The sequence below is a fragment of the Macrotis lagotis genome, chromosome 2 (assembly GCF_037893015.1).
Source record: "Macrotis lagotis isolate mMagLag1 chromosome 2, bilby.v1.9.chrom.fasta, whole genome shotgun sequence".
NCBI lineage: Eukaryota > Metazoa > Chordata > Mammalia > Peramelemorphia > Peramelidae > Macrotis > Macrotis lagotis.
The window spans coordinates 316,651,929-316,670,867 of NC_133659.1; the positions used below are offsets into that span (position 1 = coordinate 316,651,929).

Sequence of the window (18,939 nt, forward strand, 5' to 3'; positions counted from 1 at the left end):
TTTCCAGAGCTCAAACTTGAGAAGAGAGAGCCACTAAAAGGCAAGGCAAAGACCCCACTAACACTCAAGCAAAGAAGAGTTGAACATAATCAGGTAAGTAACTTTAGTCTGAGGATGTTGCCATAGTTATTTAGCTGTATAATTTTTTCCAGGTGTTCTGACTTAATTTTCCTTTAATGGATGATATACACGTCTTACCAAATGCCATAACCTGTTGACAGCCATTTTACTACTAATATGTTGTCCAGTTAAATAGCATTAGAAGTTTGAATTCTTATCACATGTGCATCAGACAGTAATAGCTCATGATTTCCCTGGGAACATGTTCAGTGTCTTCTCCATAAAGTTCTGTCATATTTTAAAGCAAAGCAATTGACAGTCCACCCTATGGTGTTGAAAAACATGAAAAAATATGATTGACTGAACCATAACACAGAGCGCAAGCAGTCCTCTACTGTCTGTCTGGCTTGGAGGCCACCTTGGAAAAGCTGACCTAGGAACGATAAGAGTTCCCATTCATTGGGAAGGTTATCTTCCTTCTGCCTTGTTGCCTCAAACCTTTCCTTTGGTCAGCTCTTAACACTGCTCTTTTTCTCCACCCCATTGTCCCCCCTTGCTGATGCAGCTCTGGTCATCACCTCCTGAGGCGAGGTTCCCTTTCTCCAGGCACATTTTTTTCCATCTTCACCTCAGAGCTCTCACCTTCACCCATCTCCAGGGGGAAAATGCCTAATATTGCCAGTTACTGGAGTTTACCCAGAATGACTGAAGTCGACTCAGCACCTGAAAGTATCTTCCAGATTTGATAGTGGCCCAAGGCCTTTTTCCTCAAAACCCTCGCCCCCCCCCCCCTTCCCCACCTCTTTCCCAACCCTGAGTCCATTTTCCATTTCTTACCCCAGAGTTTTTCACCACCTCTAGTGGAAGAACATCCACTTTATGTTCCTGGGATCCCACAGTGCTTGATTCCCCCCTACCCCCTCCACACCATTGCATGTGGCAGGTCACAGAGTCTGGGTCCTTGAGCTTGTCCTGCCACTCTGAGCCTCTTGTCTTTTTCATCTGTAAAATAAAAGCTATTAGAAGGATTAGATGAAGCCATCCAGGTTAAGCAAATGGGCGCTGCTGCTAGAATGAGTGAGATAATGCATTTCAGCTATATTTGTGTTAAGATGTTTGTGGGAGTCTGCCCTGCAAGCACACTGGGATTAGAGAATGGCAGCTATCTTGTTGGGGTCAGGGGTTCAAATCCTGTCTCACTACGCACTGGCTGTATGTCCTTGGGCGAGTCACTTAACCCTGCTGCCTTACAGGGGAAATAATCATCTAGTCTAGCTTTCTCATTTTACAGTTGAAGAAACTGAGGCCCAAAGATTGATTAAGGGTTTTTTTGCCTGAGGTTACAGAGTCACTAAGTACAAGAGGCAGGATGTGAACCTAAGTCATCTTGATGCCAAGACCAATATAATATTTAAAGACTTAACTTACATTCTTGGAATATCACCCACTTAAAATGTAGAGATCTTTTGCATTAGAGAAGGGACCAAGGTGTCCAGGTGGCTCCCCCTTCCATCCCTCTTGGGGCGCTCACCATCTTCTCTGGTTCCAACAATTGTCTGCCTGTCTCTCAGCTGATGCTGACCCAGAGCAACTTAAAAGAGAGTAGGAGGAAAACATCCTGAAGGCCACTGAAGCAAGTTCAGGGTGCAGACTACTCATCCTGAGTTCAGTGTCTAGCACAAGATAACTTAAATACAGTTTATAGTTTTCTTTCCCTTGACTCAAGTCATCTCGACTTAAGATAAATCTGAATGAGTACTGCCTGCAGTCTGGGGGGCCCTGCATCTCCTCCATCCTGGCCCATCCTTTGTAAACCAATGAAGAGGGTGCTTCTGTCCTCCTTTCCCTCTTTTCTCAGGCCCTGTTGCTAGCTTGCTTGTAGATGTTGTTCATTCGCTTCAGCTTATCCCTCTCTCCTCATTCTTACCTGAATATTTACGATCTGGTCTGGTAGGGTCACATGTAAATTCTTTTTTTATTCCTGACCTGACTCCAAACATGCCTTTCTAGCCCCATGGTCCATTCTTCCCCTTCCTTGATGCTGACTTTCCTTCCCTTCCTTCCATGACAAACCATCCTCTGTCCTTAACCTAGCTCTGGGACCAGGGAATGCATCACACCTTTCCTTATGCTCCCGACTATTGGCACCCTCCCTTCCAGACTACAGACTTGTCTTTCTCATAGAATTTGAACTCACCACCCCATAGCCATCCAACTCAGTAGATGCTTTTCTCTGAAGTTGATGGGGAAGCTGAGGCCCTCCCCTGTTGTTGTCCAGCAGTCATGTGACCGTTAGAGCCAATGCCATGTTGTCTTAACTCTAAAATTTTCATTTTGCACCAACTTCTGTTTCCTGCTTAAGGGAAAACTCCAATTCTCAGGTCATTGACAGAGTTGATGAGATAAGCCATCGGACCTAATAATTCAGTGATCGAGCTCATGTTAATTAGCTCATTTAATTCCTCCTAATGACCTATTATTTAGATGCTCCTAAAGAGAAGAGAGGTCTTTTGATATGTCAGTGTGGGGATTTCTAGTTTGAAACTCTTAATTCATCAAGACTGCAAACTATCTATAAATTAGTCCTTTTTTTTCTTTTTAATTTATGGAATATAGCAAATATCCATGCACAACTTGCTATTTCTTTCAAATATACAGCAAAATTAACACAAATTTCTCCCTTCCCCCTTCTCTCTTCTCCCCATCGCCCACCATGGCTACATTAGGGACGCGCACCTGTGTGTGTGGTGAGATCATCATTTCTTTCTCTGGTTGAAAAGATCATCTTTTTCATATGTCCTTTATAATTAATTTGGGTATTTATCATAGAAAAATAACTTAATTCGCTCAAAGTTAAAATAGTTTTGCTGTTACTCTATACAGTGTTCTTTTATTTTTTATTTATTTATTTGGGGGGGGGTTGCAAGGCAATGGGGTTGTGTCTTGCCCAAGGCCACACAGCTGAGCAATTATTAAGTGTCTGAGGCCGAATTTGAACTCAGGCACTCCTGACTCCAGGGCCAATGCTGTATCCACTGTGCTACCTAGCCGCCCCTATATACAAAGTTCTTAGTGTCCTTAGTCTTAAGCAGCTGTCAGAAGCAAATAGGACTTGAATGAAGATCTTCTGGATTCCCAAGGTTGAGCTGAATAAAGTGGCCAACAAACCATTTAAATCTTTCTCTGGTAAAAGACCAGCTAGAAGAAGGGAAGAGTATGGGCTATCAGGCAGTATGACAAATGAAATAGGCAATTTGAGAAATTTGTTTTTGAAAATTAGATAATTGAAACAGTTTCATACAAAAAGGAAATTGTCATAATTCATGGACATTTTTATAAGATCTTGTCTTAAAAATGAAAGAAGTGATAGATTTTGGAAGTGAGAGGAGACAATTTGTTCATAGACTTTATAAAGCAAAAACAATTAAAATCACTTTTAGTTTTTTGACTTGAGAAGTTATATCTATGTACTTAATCCTTTCTGTTGTGCTTAATGTACTTCCCTGTTGTACTATGTACTTAATCCTTACTGTTGGCTAGCTAATTAACTATCTCAATTTGTAAGTTTCTATCCTATGAGTTTTTCCCCCATTAATTTCTGTATTCAGAATTTTGGTTTTTCCCCAATGATATGTAAAGACAGTTTTGGGGGGGGGGGTGTTTGGTTTTTTAGTTTTTGCAAGGCAAATGGGGTTAAGTGGCTTGCCCAAGGCCACACAATTATTAAGTGTCTGAGGCTGGATCTGAACTCAGGTACACCTGATTCCAGGGCCGGTGCTTTATTCACTGCGCCACCTAGCTGCCCCGTAAAGACAGTTTTTAACATTCAGTTTTTAATTTTGAGTTCCAAATTTTCATCTTCTCTCACCCCTTTCTGAGACATAAGCAGTTTGATATACATATTCAATCATGTAAAACATATATCTAGTCATGTTGTTAAGGCACAGGTCCAAAGCAGGGGAAAACATGAAAGTGAAAAATCGGTATGCTTCAACTCCATCACTTTGGAGGTAGGATGATAGCATTTTTCATCTTGAGTCCTTTGAAATTGTTTTGTATCATTGTATTACTGAAAAGAGCCAAGTTATTCCCAGGTGATCATATAGATTGTATAATGTTCTGGTTCTGCTCACTTCCCATGGCATCAGATCAGGTTTTTCTGAAATCAACCTGCTCATTTTTTCTAACACAATAGTATTCCATTGTATTCATATCCCACACCTTGTTCTGCCATTCCCCATTTGATGAGCATCTCCTTAATTTCCAATTCTTAGCCACTTTAAAAAGAGCTATATTTTTGTACAAATATGTCCTTTTTCCTTTTTTTTAAATCTCTTTGGAATAGTTCCAAATTGCTCTCTAGAGTGATTGGATCACTTCATAACTCCAACAGTACATTAGTATTCCAATATTCTCCAATACACCCTTCAAAATTTTTCTCTGCACTTTATCTTAAAGAATTTTAGGTAGGTTATTTTATGGTTGAGATCATCCCATTTTGCTACTTTTCACTTATTATAACCTTGTGCCATACAATAAATCACACTATGTGAGTTGAGTTTTGAATTCTATCTTGGCATATTGTGAGACTTTACCATTGTGTTGATAGGAAGATCATAAGCTTCAGAGTAATCTCGCCCACATATCCCTAACCCAGTACAGAGCAGAATTCTCATGGCAGTGTTCTTGAAAAATAGACATCCAGGGCTAAAGAGTTTTCCCTTTTGATTTTTGGAAAGTTCATTGTTAGGAAACTTTCCTTAAACTGGGCCAGAATTGGCCTCCTTGTACCTTTTACCATTAGTACTCTTTCAGCCTTTCTAGGCTGAGCCCAACACATAAAATTGCTTTTCTATTCAAGACTTTTAGTAAGTTACCACTGTCTTCATTCACCTTTCTTTGCTAAACAAAATTCTTAATTCTAATTTGCCTGTTTTTCTATGGCTTGATTTTGAGTCTTCCCATCATACTTCCCTTGCAAGTCACTGGTAAAATTTGGGACTTGTCAGGTCACAACTCAGCAATGCTATTAGCACTTTCATTTTGAGTTTTTTATTTTTTATTAATTCAGTTTAAGATCAGTTGGGTATTTTTGGCTGCCACATGGCATTGTTAATATGTTTGAAGCTTGAATTCCATTAAAGCCTTGAGATCTTTATATATTCCTACCCCTTTAAGCCAGGGGATCCTACTTCTCCTTTTCCTTCACTTTTAGAAATCTATCCATCAGCAGCTCAGCTTTCAATAGTTAACAAAATCCCTACTTGCTTCAGTGGTATTTTTATTATCTGTTTCTGCAACTCCTCTGTTTGCTCCTTCTGGCCTGATAAGTCTGTAATTCCACAATATGGATTCTATTTTTTCTTTCTTTCATCTTTGTCCCAGTTTCAGATATTATGCTTTTTTCTTTTTGGTGAGTCCTATGAGATCACAGTTATCCTTGCCTTAGAGTCTTTAGTTCAGTTACCATGAGGAAACAAAGAAACAAAAAACTTTTTAATAGGTAATACCATTAAAGAACAGTTTTCAGACTTTGTTAGTGTAGACATTATTTCTAAGAACAAGGTGAACTTTTTTTTTAGTGGTGAATCTTTTAAAAGATAGAAATGTTTTTACACTCACTAGTCTATTAATAAAAGTACATACTTATTAGCTTTTACTATATATAGTTAAACTTTAAAAAATTTGAACATAACAGCAGTAGAATTAAAAAAGAAAAAATACTGGGGTAAATGTTTATAGTGGATAAATGGTGAAATGAAACAATTACAATCTTCAAAAAAGAAGAAACATAATAGTTACTTGAAACAATGTATACCTTACTATTTATCAGATATGTGATAAATGAAAATGATATTGAAGAAGCACTGGAAACCCATCAAATTTATGAAAATGAATTTTTAAAATGAAACTCAGTGATGGTAGAGTTATGGAAATAGATATGTTTATTATTAGTGGAATTGTAAAGCAGTAGAATCTTTGGAAAACATTGTAATGGGACAAAGGAAAAGTTAAAATAAAAAAAATTATACCCTTTGTCCCATTGTTGGAAATATTTTTTTTTTTTGTTTTTAGGTTTTTGCAAGGCAAATGGGGTTAAGTGGCTTGCCCAAGGCCACACAGCTAGGTGATTATTAAGTGTCTGAGACCAGATTTGAACCCAGGTACTCCTGACTCCAAGGCTGGTGCTTTATCCACTATGCCACCTAGCTGCCCCCCATTGTTGGAAATATTACCTGAGACTATAGTTAAGAAGAAAAAAAGAGAGGTTATGTGTTCAAAATTTTCATAACTGCAAAATGGAAGCTGCACAATATCTAGTAATAAATATATTGTAGTATGTTATTGTAATGAAATGCTAAAATGCAATTCAGGTTATGTATATGAAAAAATATAAAGAAATATTGGAGAGAGTGAAAAATATGGGTAAATATTGTGAAATAAAACAAACTGGAAAAAAAGCAGAACCAGAAGAACAATGGAGTGTAGCTTAACTGTGACCAAGGAAGAAGAAAAACAAGTGAAAATGGAGCAAAAAAAGCCTCAGTAATACACCTTGTATATGAAAATGCAAAATAACATTTGGTGAGCTTTTTTTTTTTTAAATAATATGCAAGGGGCAGCTAGGTGGTGCAGTGGATAGAGCACTGGCCCTAGAGTCAGGAGGACCTGAGTTCAAATATGACCTCAGACACTTAATAATGACCTAGCTGTGTGGCCTTGGGCAAGGCACTTAACCCCATTGCCTTTCTCACACACACACACACACACACACACACACACACACACACACACACACACCACAGACATGCATGCCCCTTTTGATTAAGTTGTTTAATTTAGAGTGACTAGTTGTCTAGAAATTTAGAGTGACTCTTCCATTTCTTTCCCCAGGGTGAGTCACTTCTTGATTGTGAGGGAGTGACCCAGCTCAGTTCCCTCAGCAGTATTATAGACATAACAGCACTTCCCCTCCTAGTGTTGGCGTAAAGATCAAATGAGATGATCTTTGTAAAGCTCTTAGAAGCCCAGGGCCTGGCAAGTAGGAGGTGCTTAATAAACATTTGTTTCCTCTGCCAATATCAAAGGAGGGGACCAGTTTTGAATGAAATTCAATCAATCACTTTTCCTGAACTGAGGGTGAAAAGAATATGAATGACCTTAGAGAACAATTGTCTTAATCCTTCATTCCACAAAGAAACTGAGACCTAGAAAGTTAAGATGAAATGTGACAAATATTTAAGTGCTTTTATATCCTTTAAAAACCTTTGTAAGTTAATAAAAATAAAAAAAAACCTTTGTGTTAGTTGTGATCATCAGATAGCAATGCCACAACTAGAACCCAGCTTTCCCTTCACTTGTACAGAGCTAGCTTTTCCAGGTATTCCAACCTGAGGACTTCAAAAGGAGATTCTTATTCCAAACCCTGGAGCCAGCAGCCCACTTTTTAAAAACCTAGACACCAGAGTACTCTACTTAAGCCCTAGATGATTTTTTTTCCTAAAGTATTTTTTTTAACCTCCTTTATCTTAGTTGGGTTTCAGAAGGATACTAGATGTCAAGGATCTGTAGTTTGATCAGGGTGTGGATGCCCCCTGCACTGAGGAAGCTTGCAAATTTTCTGTGTCTCTCAGTACATGTTCTGATTAAAAGCCACCTTTGGATGATGTGGCAGAAGACAGGTGATGTTCTCCTTTTCAGGACAGTGTGGTTTTAGTGAATGATGTAGAAGTCCTGCACTTAGAGTCTGGGAATCTGGGTTTGAATCACCTCACATACCTACTAGCTATGTGATCATTGATCGACAAATGAATGATTTCCGTATCTATAAGATAGGGATGGACATTATTTGCACTACCTTCTTTACAAGGTTATTATAACAAATGAACTTTGCAAAGTGTTAAAGCACTATGTAAAATTGCTATTATTATTATTATTATTATTATTATTATTATTATTATTATGAGGGATAAGCAGTCATTTTTTAAATTTAGATCTGATTTTATTTGGGTGAGAACTTTTAAAAAATTTTTTTTGAATTTTACAATTTTTCCCCTAATCTCACTTCCCTTCCTCCACAGAAGGCAGTCTGATAGTTTTTACATTGTTTCCATGCCATACATTGATCAAAATTGAATGTGTTGAGAGAGAACTCATATCCTTGAGGAAGAAATAAATATTAGGCAGCAAAATTGAATAATAAGATAACTTTTTAAAAAATTAAAAGTAATACTTTGGGCTTTGTTTAAAGTACACAGTTTTTTCTTTGGATACAGATGGTATTTTCCATTGCAGATAGAGGGATAAGCAATCTGATACAAAAGCTATCACATAGCTAGTTATTGAGAAAGCAAGAATGAGAACCCACTTTTGTGGTTTCCATATTTCCATAGCTTAGCTTATCTTCTGTTGATTAGTTTCTTTATCTTTAAATTAGACCTCTCAGAGTTGTGAAGATCCAATGAGTTAAGGTCTTTGCAAACCTTAAAGGAATAGAATATATGTGAACTTTTATTAATACTGATGCCTAATATCAGAACCTCTCAGAAATGCTGTCATCTATAGAATGTCGTAAGGAGTAGATTTGCTTTAGCTGTAAAGTAACAGAATAAGGAAGGGAGACAATTTACAGCTACTCTAGAATTAGGGCTTCATTTTTTTTTTTTTATTTGAAGCAGACTCTTAAACTAGTAGATAAATATTCCATATTCAGATTGAAAGTCAAAATGTCTTTAACTGTATTTTGTTTGTGGCTACAGGCAAAAAAAAATTGACTTGCCTAATTTAACTTATGTTCTATTTGTATACCTGTGCTCTCAGTTGAGGATGGCAGATATTAGTTATCTAAATATGGACACTTCACAATATAAGCAGACACTACTAAAATTTTCTGCTCTTTTGTGGATATTATTTGATGACATTGGATAAATTCTGCTGAATTTCTTTTTTTTTTATTTTTTCAAGGCAGTGGGGTTAAGTGGCTTGCCCAAGGCCACACGGCTAAGTAATTATTAAGTGTCTGAGGTCGTATTTGAACCCAAGTCTGACTCCAAGCTGGTGCTCTATTCACTGCGCCACCTAAGCTGCCCTTCTGCTGAATTTCAAACAGTAATTTTCCCTAGAGGGAGAATTTAAATTGCTGATTAACCATTGAGGAATAGCATTGAGCATTACTTCTGTATCTTACATATGTCAGGGATACTTGAAGTTTGGCCACAACATATTTGAAACCTCACCCACCCAAATGTGTGTCTGGGCCTGTTTGGGTTATGCTGTACCACTTCAGGATTTATTTCCATGAACAGTTGGAAACCTTTTAAAAGAAGTTTTTATGTATTATAACTAGATATGTATCAGTTGTGCTTAACTGCTGAATACAGACAAAATCAGGTGTAGTCTGAAAATATTCTCAAAAGTTTAATGATAAAACTTGGTTTTTAATTGGAAATTTACAGGAAATTTTCTCCTGTGGAAGACATGGGGTTTGGTGGTTTGGTTTGGTTTGGGGTTTGTTTTTTTGGTTGTTGTTGTTATTGTTGTTTTTAGTTGTTGAGAATTGAAGTTGAACTTTGATGTCAAAGATTAAAAACAAAAATAACACCATATTTCCATTAGTGAGCTGAATTAGTTACTTATAATGTCCATGATTACTTCTGTCATATTTTCCCACTCCTCCTTACTTGAGAATGCTTGGTTATCAGACTTTTAAATAATAGAGTTGGGCTTTTCAATTTATTCTAAAATGTTTTCTTATAATATGATGTTTATCAATATAATAAATGGAGGAATTTTTCTATAAATGTGAAAATATTCTAAAAGTGTAACTTAGTGCTCACAAATGTTGGTATAGCCAATGATGACTATATGTTGATCAATAGCATACATTGCTTTGGAAACCAGATGGCTTGGGAATTTTTTTTCTTGAGTGATAATATAGCCATTGTTAAGGTATTTGGTATTTAAAGTTGATAATATGGCTTTCTAACTTGTTGATACTTGAAATAGAGCTATTCTCAAACTGGACTTACTGAGACTTTCTGGACAAGTGGATCTTCAAAAGGCGGACACCTGCAGGGATTAACTAGGGAGCCTACAAGAGGGTCAAGAAGAACTCCAAGGAAAAGGGTGATGAAAGGCTTATTTTTTAGAATGGTTTGTCAGATTGGCAGGGCTTTTAGTGATTATTTTTACATTTATTGTTTTTGTTTTGTTTTCAAACTAACAGGTGGAAACTGCAGAACAGTTGCGTGTAGATGGTGCAGTAATTTCAGAGAGTCTTCCTATAGCTGAAACTATAATGGCTTCAAGCAACGAGACCTTAGTAAATATGTTTCATAAGTTGTACAAGTGACATATATCTATAAAGTGACTAATGATTAAAAATGGGGAGGTGGTATATCTTGACAAATTTCAAATTTATATGTTGTTGAAGATACTGTCTCCCAATCTGAGTTTATTTCTTAAAACATATTCCTTAAAGAAGTAAGTAAGCAGTGATGAACAGCTTTAGCTGGACATGTGCCATGCTTTTAAAATTAAAATTATTTCATGGCTGCAATGCCTGTTTTTACTTTTTAAAGAGTTCTTAGCATTTAACTGTTACAAACCTTACAACTTTGATTTTATTTATTTTTTAAACTATGTTGTGCTTGGCTAATTCTGAGTCTGAATAATTTGAATCTTGGCAGGTTGTCAATAGGGTGACTGGAGATTTCAAGCATGCAGCTCCTATTCTGCCAATCAGTGAATTCTCAGACATACCCAGAAGAACACCAAAGAAACCATTGACAAGAACTGAAGTAAATGATTAAAGTTTAGATGAAATGTTGTCATTCCTCTTTTTCGGAGGAAATATTTATATTTGTAACCTGAAGTGGGAGGGAACCAGGGCTTTACTCATTGGGTTGCACCAGTTAGTGTTTTATGAAGAGATTATGCATACAAACAATGCAACAGATTTTCAAAGACAACTCTGAATTTTACTAGTAACTAAGGTAGTTAAACTAGTCTTCCAGTCTCATGACAAAACTAATAGCACTCTCTTGCTGCTTTATGCTTCTGAAGGGTCTGTTTTATGGGAGAGGGAGAAGTGAGCATCCTGGTTCTGTGTAGACTTTCTCTTTGTTCTCTCTGCTGTGGATAGAAGTTGACATTGTGATAGATGGGTGCCTTAATATGGATGATCTTATTTATTAGCTGGTGCTGTAAAGAAACTTGGATGGCTTTCAAGTTGTTTAATACCTCTTTCATCCAGCTTTAATATCTTCTGTAACTGTACTAACATGCATGGTATCTTAACATTATTTTCCTGTCCTTTTTCTTTTATTTTATATCTACTACTAGAGAAAACCAAGTATGCTTTATCTTGGTCTGTGACCTTCAAGTTGTAAACAGTAGCAAGTGAAAGAAATCTTTTCTTATTTGTTCATGAGCACATTTGTATGTTGCCTAAAAGGGGGGAGTCTGGGATTGATCACTACTTTTCCCTCATAGCTTAAGAAAACTTCAGTATGTGTGTTTTTAAATTACTTTTTGAGACTTAGAATTCATCTGTCTAAAATGTTTATGTAATATGAAGCAAGAGAAAACAAATTTTCTTCCCTCTCATTGTGGGTGATTTTACCAGATTGAATGATATGCTCAATGCAGCTATGTGAATCTTGATTGTTTGGTTTGGAGAAGAAGGTTGTGTGGTTTTGTTTTTATTTGTGAAATAATTTTCTTAAGTAGTCACATAAAGATTTCTTTATAACTAAACTATCCATGCATGGGCAAACAAGAATTCTATCACTCTGAGTCCTTGAATATATATATATATATATATATATGTGTGTGTTTTAATTATCCAAATTATATGTAAAAGATTTTTACTTTTTTTCTATAGGTGGGAGAAATTTCCTTAACAGAAGAAAGAAGAGTTGAAAGAGATATTCTTAAAGAAATGTTTCCCTTTGAAGCAGCTACACCAACAGGAATTAGGTACTTAGATATCTACTACCTGAGAATTTCTTTGTATTCACACATGGTCCAACTGACAGCAATAGGAAAAAAGCTCAGCCTTCAGTCTTAATTTTATCTCTAGGGAAACAATCACAGTCTGTAATTTACTAGTGTACTGAAGAGTTATTTATGGAATTTTTTAGAGACCAAAATTATCTAGTTTTCACTTTGAAAAGGTAAGCAGTCAATCCTTATTTTGAGGAGGATGTAGGTTTTTCTCCTTTTTTTTGTTTTAATTAAGAAAAAATGGTCTTCCTTTTATTCTAGTAACAGAAAAGTTTAACTTTTATTTGTATTGAGTTTCTGCTCTTGGTCAGATAGCTTGATTTTTCCTCTTATTCTAATGTCACACTTAAGTACTAGAAATTTTACTGGTGTGATTTTCAGATTATGAAAGCAAATAATATTGCTAGTTTTTAAAAGATACCAAACTTCATGCAACATTTATTGATATACAATATTTTCCTCTTAGAAAAATAAAGCCTGAATTTTTTCCTCAAAGGGAAAAGTTCTTTAAAAGTTTTTTTAATTATGATAGAAAATATACTTTTTCCCAAACTGAACTGTTTTTCGTCTCTAATTTGCTATAGTGCCATTTTGCTAAATGAATGAAATTACTTGAAAGTACAGAAAAGAAAGAAATGAGCTGTGTGTTTGTGTGTGTGTGTGTGTGTGTGTGTGTGTGTGTGTGTAAAATTTTAGAAAATTTGTCTTCTGTTTTTAAAAGTCTTAGGGAACTGATGATGTAAGTTATTTATGTCAGTTGTGACTTACATTCTATTTTTTTTGTTCTCTCCCTTTATAGTGCTAGTTGTCGCAGACCTATCAAAGGGGCTGCTGGCAGACCATTAGAACATGGTGACTTCAGGATGGAGGGAACCTTTTCATCAAAATATGTCCCCAAATATGCTCCCTTGGCTGATGACAAGACAGAAAAGACAAGAAAAAGATGCTCCATTCCTATGTGGATAAAGATTTTGCTTTTTGTTGTTGTGGCAGTTTTCTTGTTTTTGGTCTATCAAGCTATGGAAACCAACCAAGGAAATCCCTTTTCTCCTGTTGGTGAAAGGTCTGTGCCCCTTCAGGCAAAGACCAACTGAGTGTTATCTCGATGGCACACCCAACCAACTTGGTCTCCTATTTTTAGTAACTATAAGAAAGAACTCTTGTTGGCTCAAGAACTACTTTTAAAAATAATGTGATTTCAACTTCTTAAATTTAATTTTGCATTGCAAATGAACAGGACAGTACAAATGGACTTCATTTTAAATGTTTTGGACCTTGGACCTAGTAGGAGATCACTTTGTGCCATACGAGTAATCATTTTTTAGCACTCTGGAACTTTTTTGTAGGCTTTATTTTTTTAATGTGAGCATTTTAATTCTTTTTTGAGAAAATTGTATATTTGTTTGTGTTGTGGGGGAATGAGAAGGGCAAAACATGGTAAAAATAATGTGAAGCTAAATGTTTTAATGCTCTGAATTCATGCAGAAAAGATTTTTAAAAATTATTTCTCCTGGACAGAATACTTAAAGAAGAAATGTGAAACATAATCTAATACAGGATAAAGGGAAATTCATTGGAGGTTGTGTTTTCTATAATTGCAGCCAAGTATTTGACATTGTTTATTTGAAAAAGTACAGCAATAATCACTTGTAACTTTTTAGTAGCGTTACTGTAACCCTGTTGTACTTATTTTATAACAGATTTCTAGTATCATGAGTTCTTTTAGCAAATTCATCTAAGCATAGAGTCAGGTTTTTACCTAAAGATCATTTTTTAGCATTACATTTACATGTTTGAGAAACCTGTTAGTACATCACCATAGTTCAAAACTTAATCCTTGTTTTCCCTAGAAACATCTGTTTCTTACTGATTTCTTGATTGATTTAATCAATTCCAGTTTACTACTAAAATAACATTTAAAGATCTGTGTATTTGTGTGTGTGTGTGTGTGCGAAGAATTTAGGAAATTTATAGCATCATGCTTAAATTTCTTCCACCCATTTGACTTAAATTTACAACAAATTGTTACAACTAGACTCATTTCATTCAGAAAATTTTGCCAGTTCTTTTTTGCCCTATATGTAATGAAATCTGATTATTAATGTTTCATTAATGTTTATTTTTGAGTTGCATTGTTGCTTTCTTGGATACTCCATCCTTTACTCATGAAGTTCTATACTCTTGATGTGAGGAGGGCATTATAATGCTATGTATTCACTCTTTGTAGTTGTCTTATTTTTTAAATTGAAATTTACCTCATATATAACTTGGTTTAGTAGACAGCCGAGATTTGGGTAGAATCAAGTGAAATGTGTAAAAAATTAAAACTTGTGCTTTTTGAATTTGAAATATGCAGCTATTTGATCATATAGTATACTTTATACAAATAAGTTATTTTAAAATACCATGTCTTATAAAGACTGACATTTCTAATAAAAGATTAAACTAAAGACATATGTTTAGATGGGCACTAAATTTTGATCTGAACTAGACATATTCTAATGTTTAGTTTGTACATAACCTGTAGACATTTCACCTCTTGTAGTCAAGGCCAAGCACTCTAATTTTAGAGTAAAGGGGCTGAAATCCCAACTCTCAAGCTAGAAATATTTGCTAGAAATTACTTCTTTCTGTTAAGCACATCACTTCAAGAGAGGGCATGTCCTACCCTTTCCTACCAGGACATGACTTGATATTTGGCTGTAACCGTAGTCTTACTTAGTTCTTAAATTTTTCTCTTAGTTATTACGTGTTTTAAGTCTTATGTTCTTCCTTTAGAAATTGTTAAGAAGCCACATCTGATGTTTTAAAACCTAGGAAAATTAATATGACTTAGTGTTGTATATAACATATGCTCTCTCATAGGAAAAATGTGGTCCAAAATAACATAGGTAGGACTCAGTTAAAAATCTAGTCATTTTCCAAAAACAAAAAAAACAAAAAAAAACCCCATGTACTCTGTTTTGTCTTTGTCTGTTTTGTCTGTTTTATGCCACTAGACTAAATGTGTCTGAGCAGTAAATTCAAAGCATTTCTTTTGATTAAATTGTAGAAGTAGTAATTAATACTTTACAATATAATCTGATTAATAAAAAAATAAATAACCTCTAGTTTTGTCATTGTAGTAAGTGCTTTTCAGATAGCATAGGCAAGTTCCTTAAACAATCCCTAGATAATAAATATTCTCATGAGATATTTGTGAATTGTGATATAATAAAATCCTTGAATTTTTTTTCAGTTCGTACATTAATTAATGATATCACTCCACATTTCATTTCTAATGTTTAAATAAGACAGTTCCGTCCTTGGAACTGAACACTTCACTCTTTTTACTATGAAACTTTTCAGGGGAAACCTCATGAGAGCTGGTTTCAGCTGTATCTTAAATGGTGTAGATTCAAAGCTGGGGAACCTTGGGGCGTGAAGGTCACAGTCATTTATTAGATTATGAATAAGCGGTATGTATTGGTGGTATACTCCAAGCTGTCATCGGAAGTACTGTCAGTCTCCACCAGTAGTACTTTTTTCCATTATTTTTCCTTTCTTGGGGGCTTAGACCTATTAGTAGAACCTATAAGCTTTCTTAAATCTTCTTGGTATTCCTAGAAACTAAAATAGTTTTTTTTTTATCTTTATTTGTAATTTCCTAGTTCCCACTCAAATTGCCACTGGGCAGCTGTACTGATAGCCTTCGGTATGTCCTTTATTTGGTTTTGCCTTTGAGGTTGAGAAAATCTCACCAGGAGTTAGTCAGCAGAGAGTATTTGAAAACTTTTACCGTAATGCATTAAGACTTATCTCCTTGCCAATGTGCTATTAAAAGTAGTTAATTTGGGGGGCAGCTGTGGCGCAGTGGATAGAGCACGGGCCCTGGAGTCAAGTACTTGAGTTCAAATGTGGCCTCAGACACTTCATAATTACCTAGCTGTGTGGCCTTGGGCAAGCCACTTAACCCCATTTGCCTTGCAAAAAACCCTTAAAAAAAAAGTAGTTAATTTTCTTTAACCCTAAAAAAAACAAAAATTAGTCATAATCTGTGCATTTACAGGAAAAGAAACAAAAGTCTGAATTTCAAACTTGATCTTTTCATTAGGGATCTGAATTCAACAAAACCAACAGCAGCACAGAGATCATGATGAGCTTCTGAACTTTAAATCCAGTCATATGCCTTTTCATTTGTCTTTGTCATGGAAAATACTCCTAAGACAAATTCATCTTGTTAAACTGTAATACAATGAATTATGATAAACGAAATGGGGAGGAAGATTACATTCTAATGAACTTTTTGTGTATGTTTTCTTGATTTTAAATGAAATGGGAACTTAGAGATGAAGCAGAAGTATGCACGTTTTTATTGGATCATTACTTTTGATCACCTTTGATTAGAAAAAATTTTTTTTAGGGCATCTTCAGGCTTCTCTTTGGAACTGACAGTGACATGGTCAAGATATATCTTCCTGTAGCAGATGTGCCAGCAGGATGTAATGAGTTATGAGGATATGTAGACAGATTGGAGTTCTTTTAAAACTTAAGATTTTTTTGGTAAAACTAAATTTTGCTTTTAAAGAGTCAGTGCAGTGTTGTTGAAGAGACTGTAGAGTAGAAATCAAGATTCTAAACATAATTTATCAATAACTATATAACTGGTCATTGGGCTTCAGTTCCTTATAAAATGTGAGGGGTCTAAATTTACTAGATTTGTTAAATGACTTGTCCACAGTCACACAGGTAGATCATTATTATTATTATAATATCATTTCAGAATTGGAAAGAATGTCAGATTATCTTTTCCATACTATATCAAAATTGTAAATATGGCATCTACATCTTCCCCCACAAATGCTTCCACTTTTAAGTCAATGCATTTTAAATTGGCAGCTCTAAAGCAGATGGGAGGTATTTCTTTAAAATCTGCCTTTCTGTAACTTCCATTTTTATACTGGTTATATTTGTTTTCATTATTACATCTATTTACCAGTTATTGCTTCGGAAGCTGAAGGTTACTTCTAGCACCTCTTTTCCGTGTGATAATTCTTATTATTTTAAACTTGTCAATTAAGAAAAATTATTCTTTCTCCTTTTCCACCTGGTCCCCTTTTTGAGGTCCCATTTTTGGGGAGAATCCCTGTAATAGACATAGTCAAGTGAAAGATTGCTTTGTCCATTCAGCACTCAGGTCCTCTGGAATTATGGTTGATCATTTTGTTGATCAGAATTTTGCCAAGACTTTAAAAGTTTTTTGTTAACAATGTTGCTGGGGTATACTTGACTGTGTCAGCTCATGGAAGTCTTCCCAAGTTTCTCTAAAACCACTCTCCTTGTTTCATACTGTGAAGAGGTATTCCATCACATTCATTGCCTTCTACTCTGATCAGTAATTCCCCATGGCAGTTCTTAGAGTACTTGAAGATAGTTGTCCTGTCCCTATCAGATCTTTTTCCCCCCCAAGCTTAAATATCCTCAAACCTCATAGTAAATTTTCCTGGAACCTTAGGAGCCCTGCTTACTTTACTTTAGATGTATCCCAGCTTATCAGTATCCTTCCTTCTCCAAGAATTAAACACAGACTACTGATGTCTACCTGAGTAAAGCATCACTTTGGATACCATGGTGTTTTTTTTTTAATGCTTCTCAAAATCATAGGATAGGAAGTCACTAAAGCTTTTCTTCTCTTAGATTTTCCCAAGCTTTTCTTGCCTTAATGACTACTTCTATTTAGTTTAAATTTTCTCTCAGTTCCACTATTCCAGTTTGTTCTTTTACCAATTTTGTGTCACCAACAAACCTCATTATTCTAGCTATGCCTTCATCCAAATCAACCACAAAAATCTTGGAACATCACAGTCATTAAAAAAAATTGTACAACCCTTTACTGGAGACTTCTCTCTTCAAACTGATCTTATAATAATCACCTTTGAATTTACTTGGTCAATCAGGTACAAACCCCATGTGATTTTATTATCATCATCTTAGCATTTAATTCACATTATCATGAGAAATTTGTCAGCTGCCTTGGCAAACTCTAGATACACTTTTCCTCATTTTTCAGTAAATATTAATTATATATTTGTACATAGAGATGTGTTAGCAAGTGTTTCGGGAGGTTATTCTTGCAGTGTTCTAAACAGGTCTGTGCTGACTCCTTCACAAACTATCCTTTTTAATGCCCTTTTAGAATTTTCCTAACAATAAAAGTCATTCTCAACAATTTATAGTTCCCTTTTTTGAAATACTGAAGAGATTGCTTATCTATAGATTGAGGGCACCACTCCTTTCCAAGATTATTCTGAGATCAGCAAAATTGTTCACTCAAATCTCCAAACTCTGTCTTGCATGTAGTTGATTATATTCTGGTGACTTGAACTCAATGAAAGAAAATAGGCGCTTTCCATCTCCTCAATTATCCCTAATCTGATTTCCCTAAAAATGATTTTTGTATCCTCTAGCTTGAAGTGGATTATTCATGGGAAAAAAAGTAATTTAGTAGTTCTACCTTCCATTCCTCAATTACCAATTTTCCATTCAGGCCAAGGAGGTTGTATATTTACACAGACTATATAAACACACCAACACACTGTCTCTTTAGTAGAATATAAACTTGAGAGCAATGATTTCTTCATGCGGAGTTTTTCTTCCTATTGCCTAGGACAGTGTCTAGCATATTGTGGATTTAATCAATATTGCCTTTCATCCCTTTCTTGGTTTTCTTGCCATGTTTATTTTTAAACTATTGCCTCGAGTATTTCTTGAAAGCTTTACCTCATCTAGTTTAGCCTTCCTCACTCTCTCTTTATTCATATACTCATATATTCATTTTCAGATACCTGACCTTATAGATCCTTTTGACTTCACCGGTCCCTTTAAACACCTCTT

At 35.4% G+C, this 18,939-nt stretch overlaps 1 protein-coding gene across 2 annotated transcripts in view; it reads left to right on the forward strand.

Annotated features, from left to right (window-relative positions):
* Positions 1 to 15,298, forward strand: part of TMPO (thymopoietin) — a 30,098-nt gene extending 14,800 nt beyond the window's left edge. Inside the window, exons 4-9 of one of the 2 annotated variants that reach the window (XM_074226642.1) lie at positions 8 to 93; positions 10,066 to 10,185; positions 10,286 to 10,381; positions 10,749 to 10,859; positions 11,945 to 12,039; positions 12,866 to 15,298. In XM_074226642.1, the coding sequence (XP_074082743.1) occupies positions 8 to 93; positions 10,066 to 10,185; positions 10,286 to 10,381; positions 10,749 to 10,859; positions 11,945 to 12,039; positions 12,866 to 13,160 (803 nt within the window). In that variant the 3' untranslated portion in view covers positions 13,161 to 15,298. The remainder of the gene's footprint in view (positions 1 to 7; positions 94 to 10,065; positions 10,186 to 10,285; positions 10,382 to 10,748; positions 10,860 to 11,944; positions 12,040 to 12,865) is intronic. The other variant, XM_074226643.1, reaches the window with a different exon arrangement.
* The last annotated feature ends 3,641 nt before the right edge of the window (positions 15,299 to 18,939 follow it).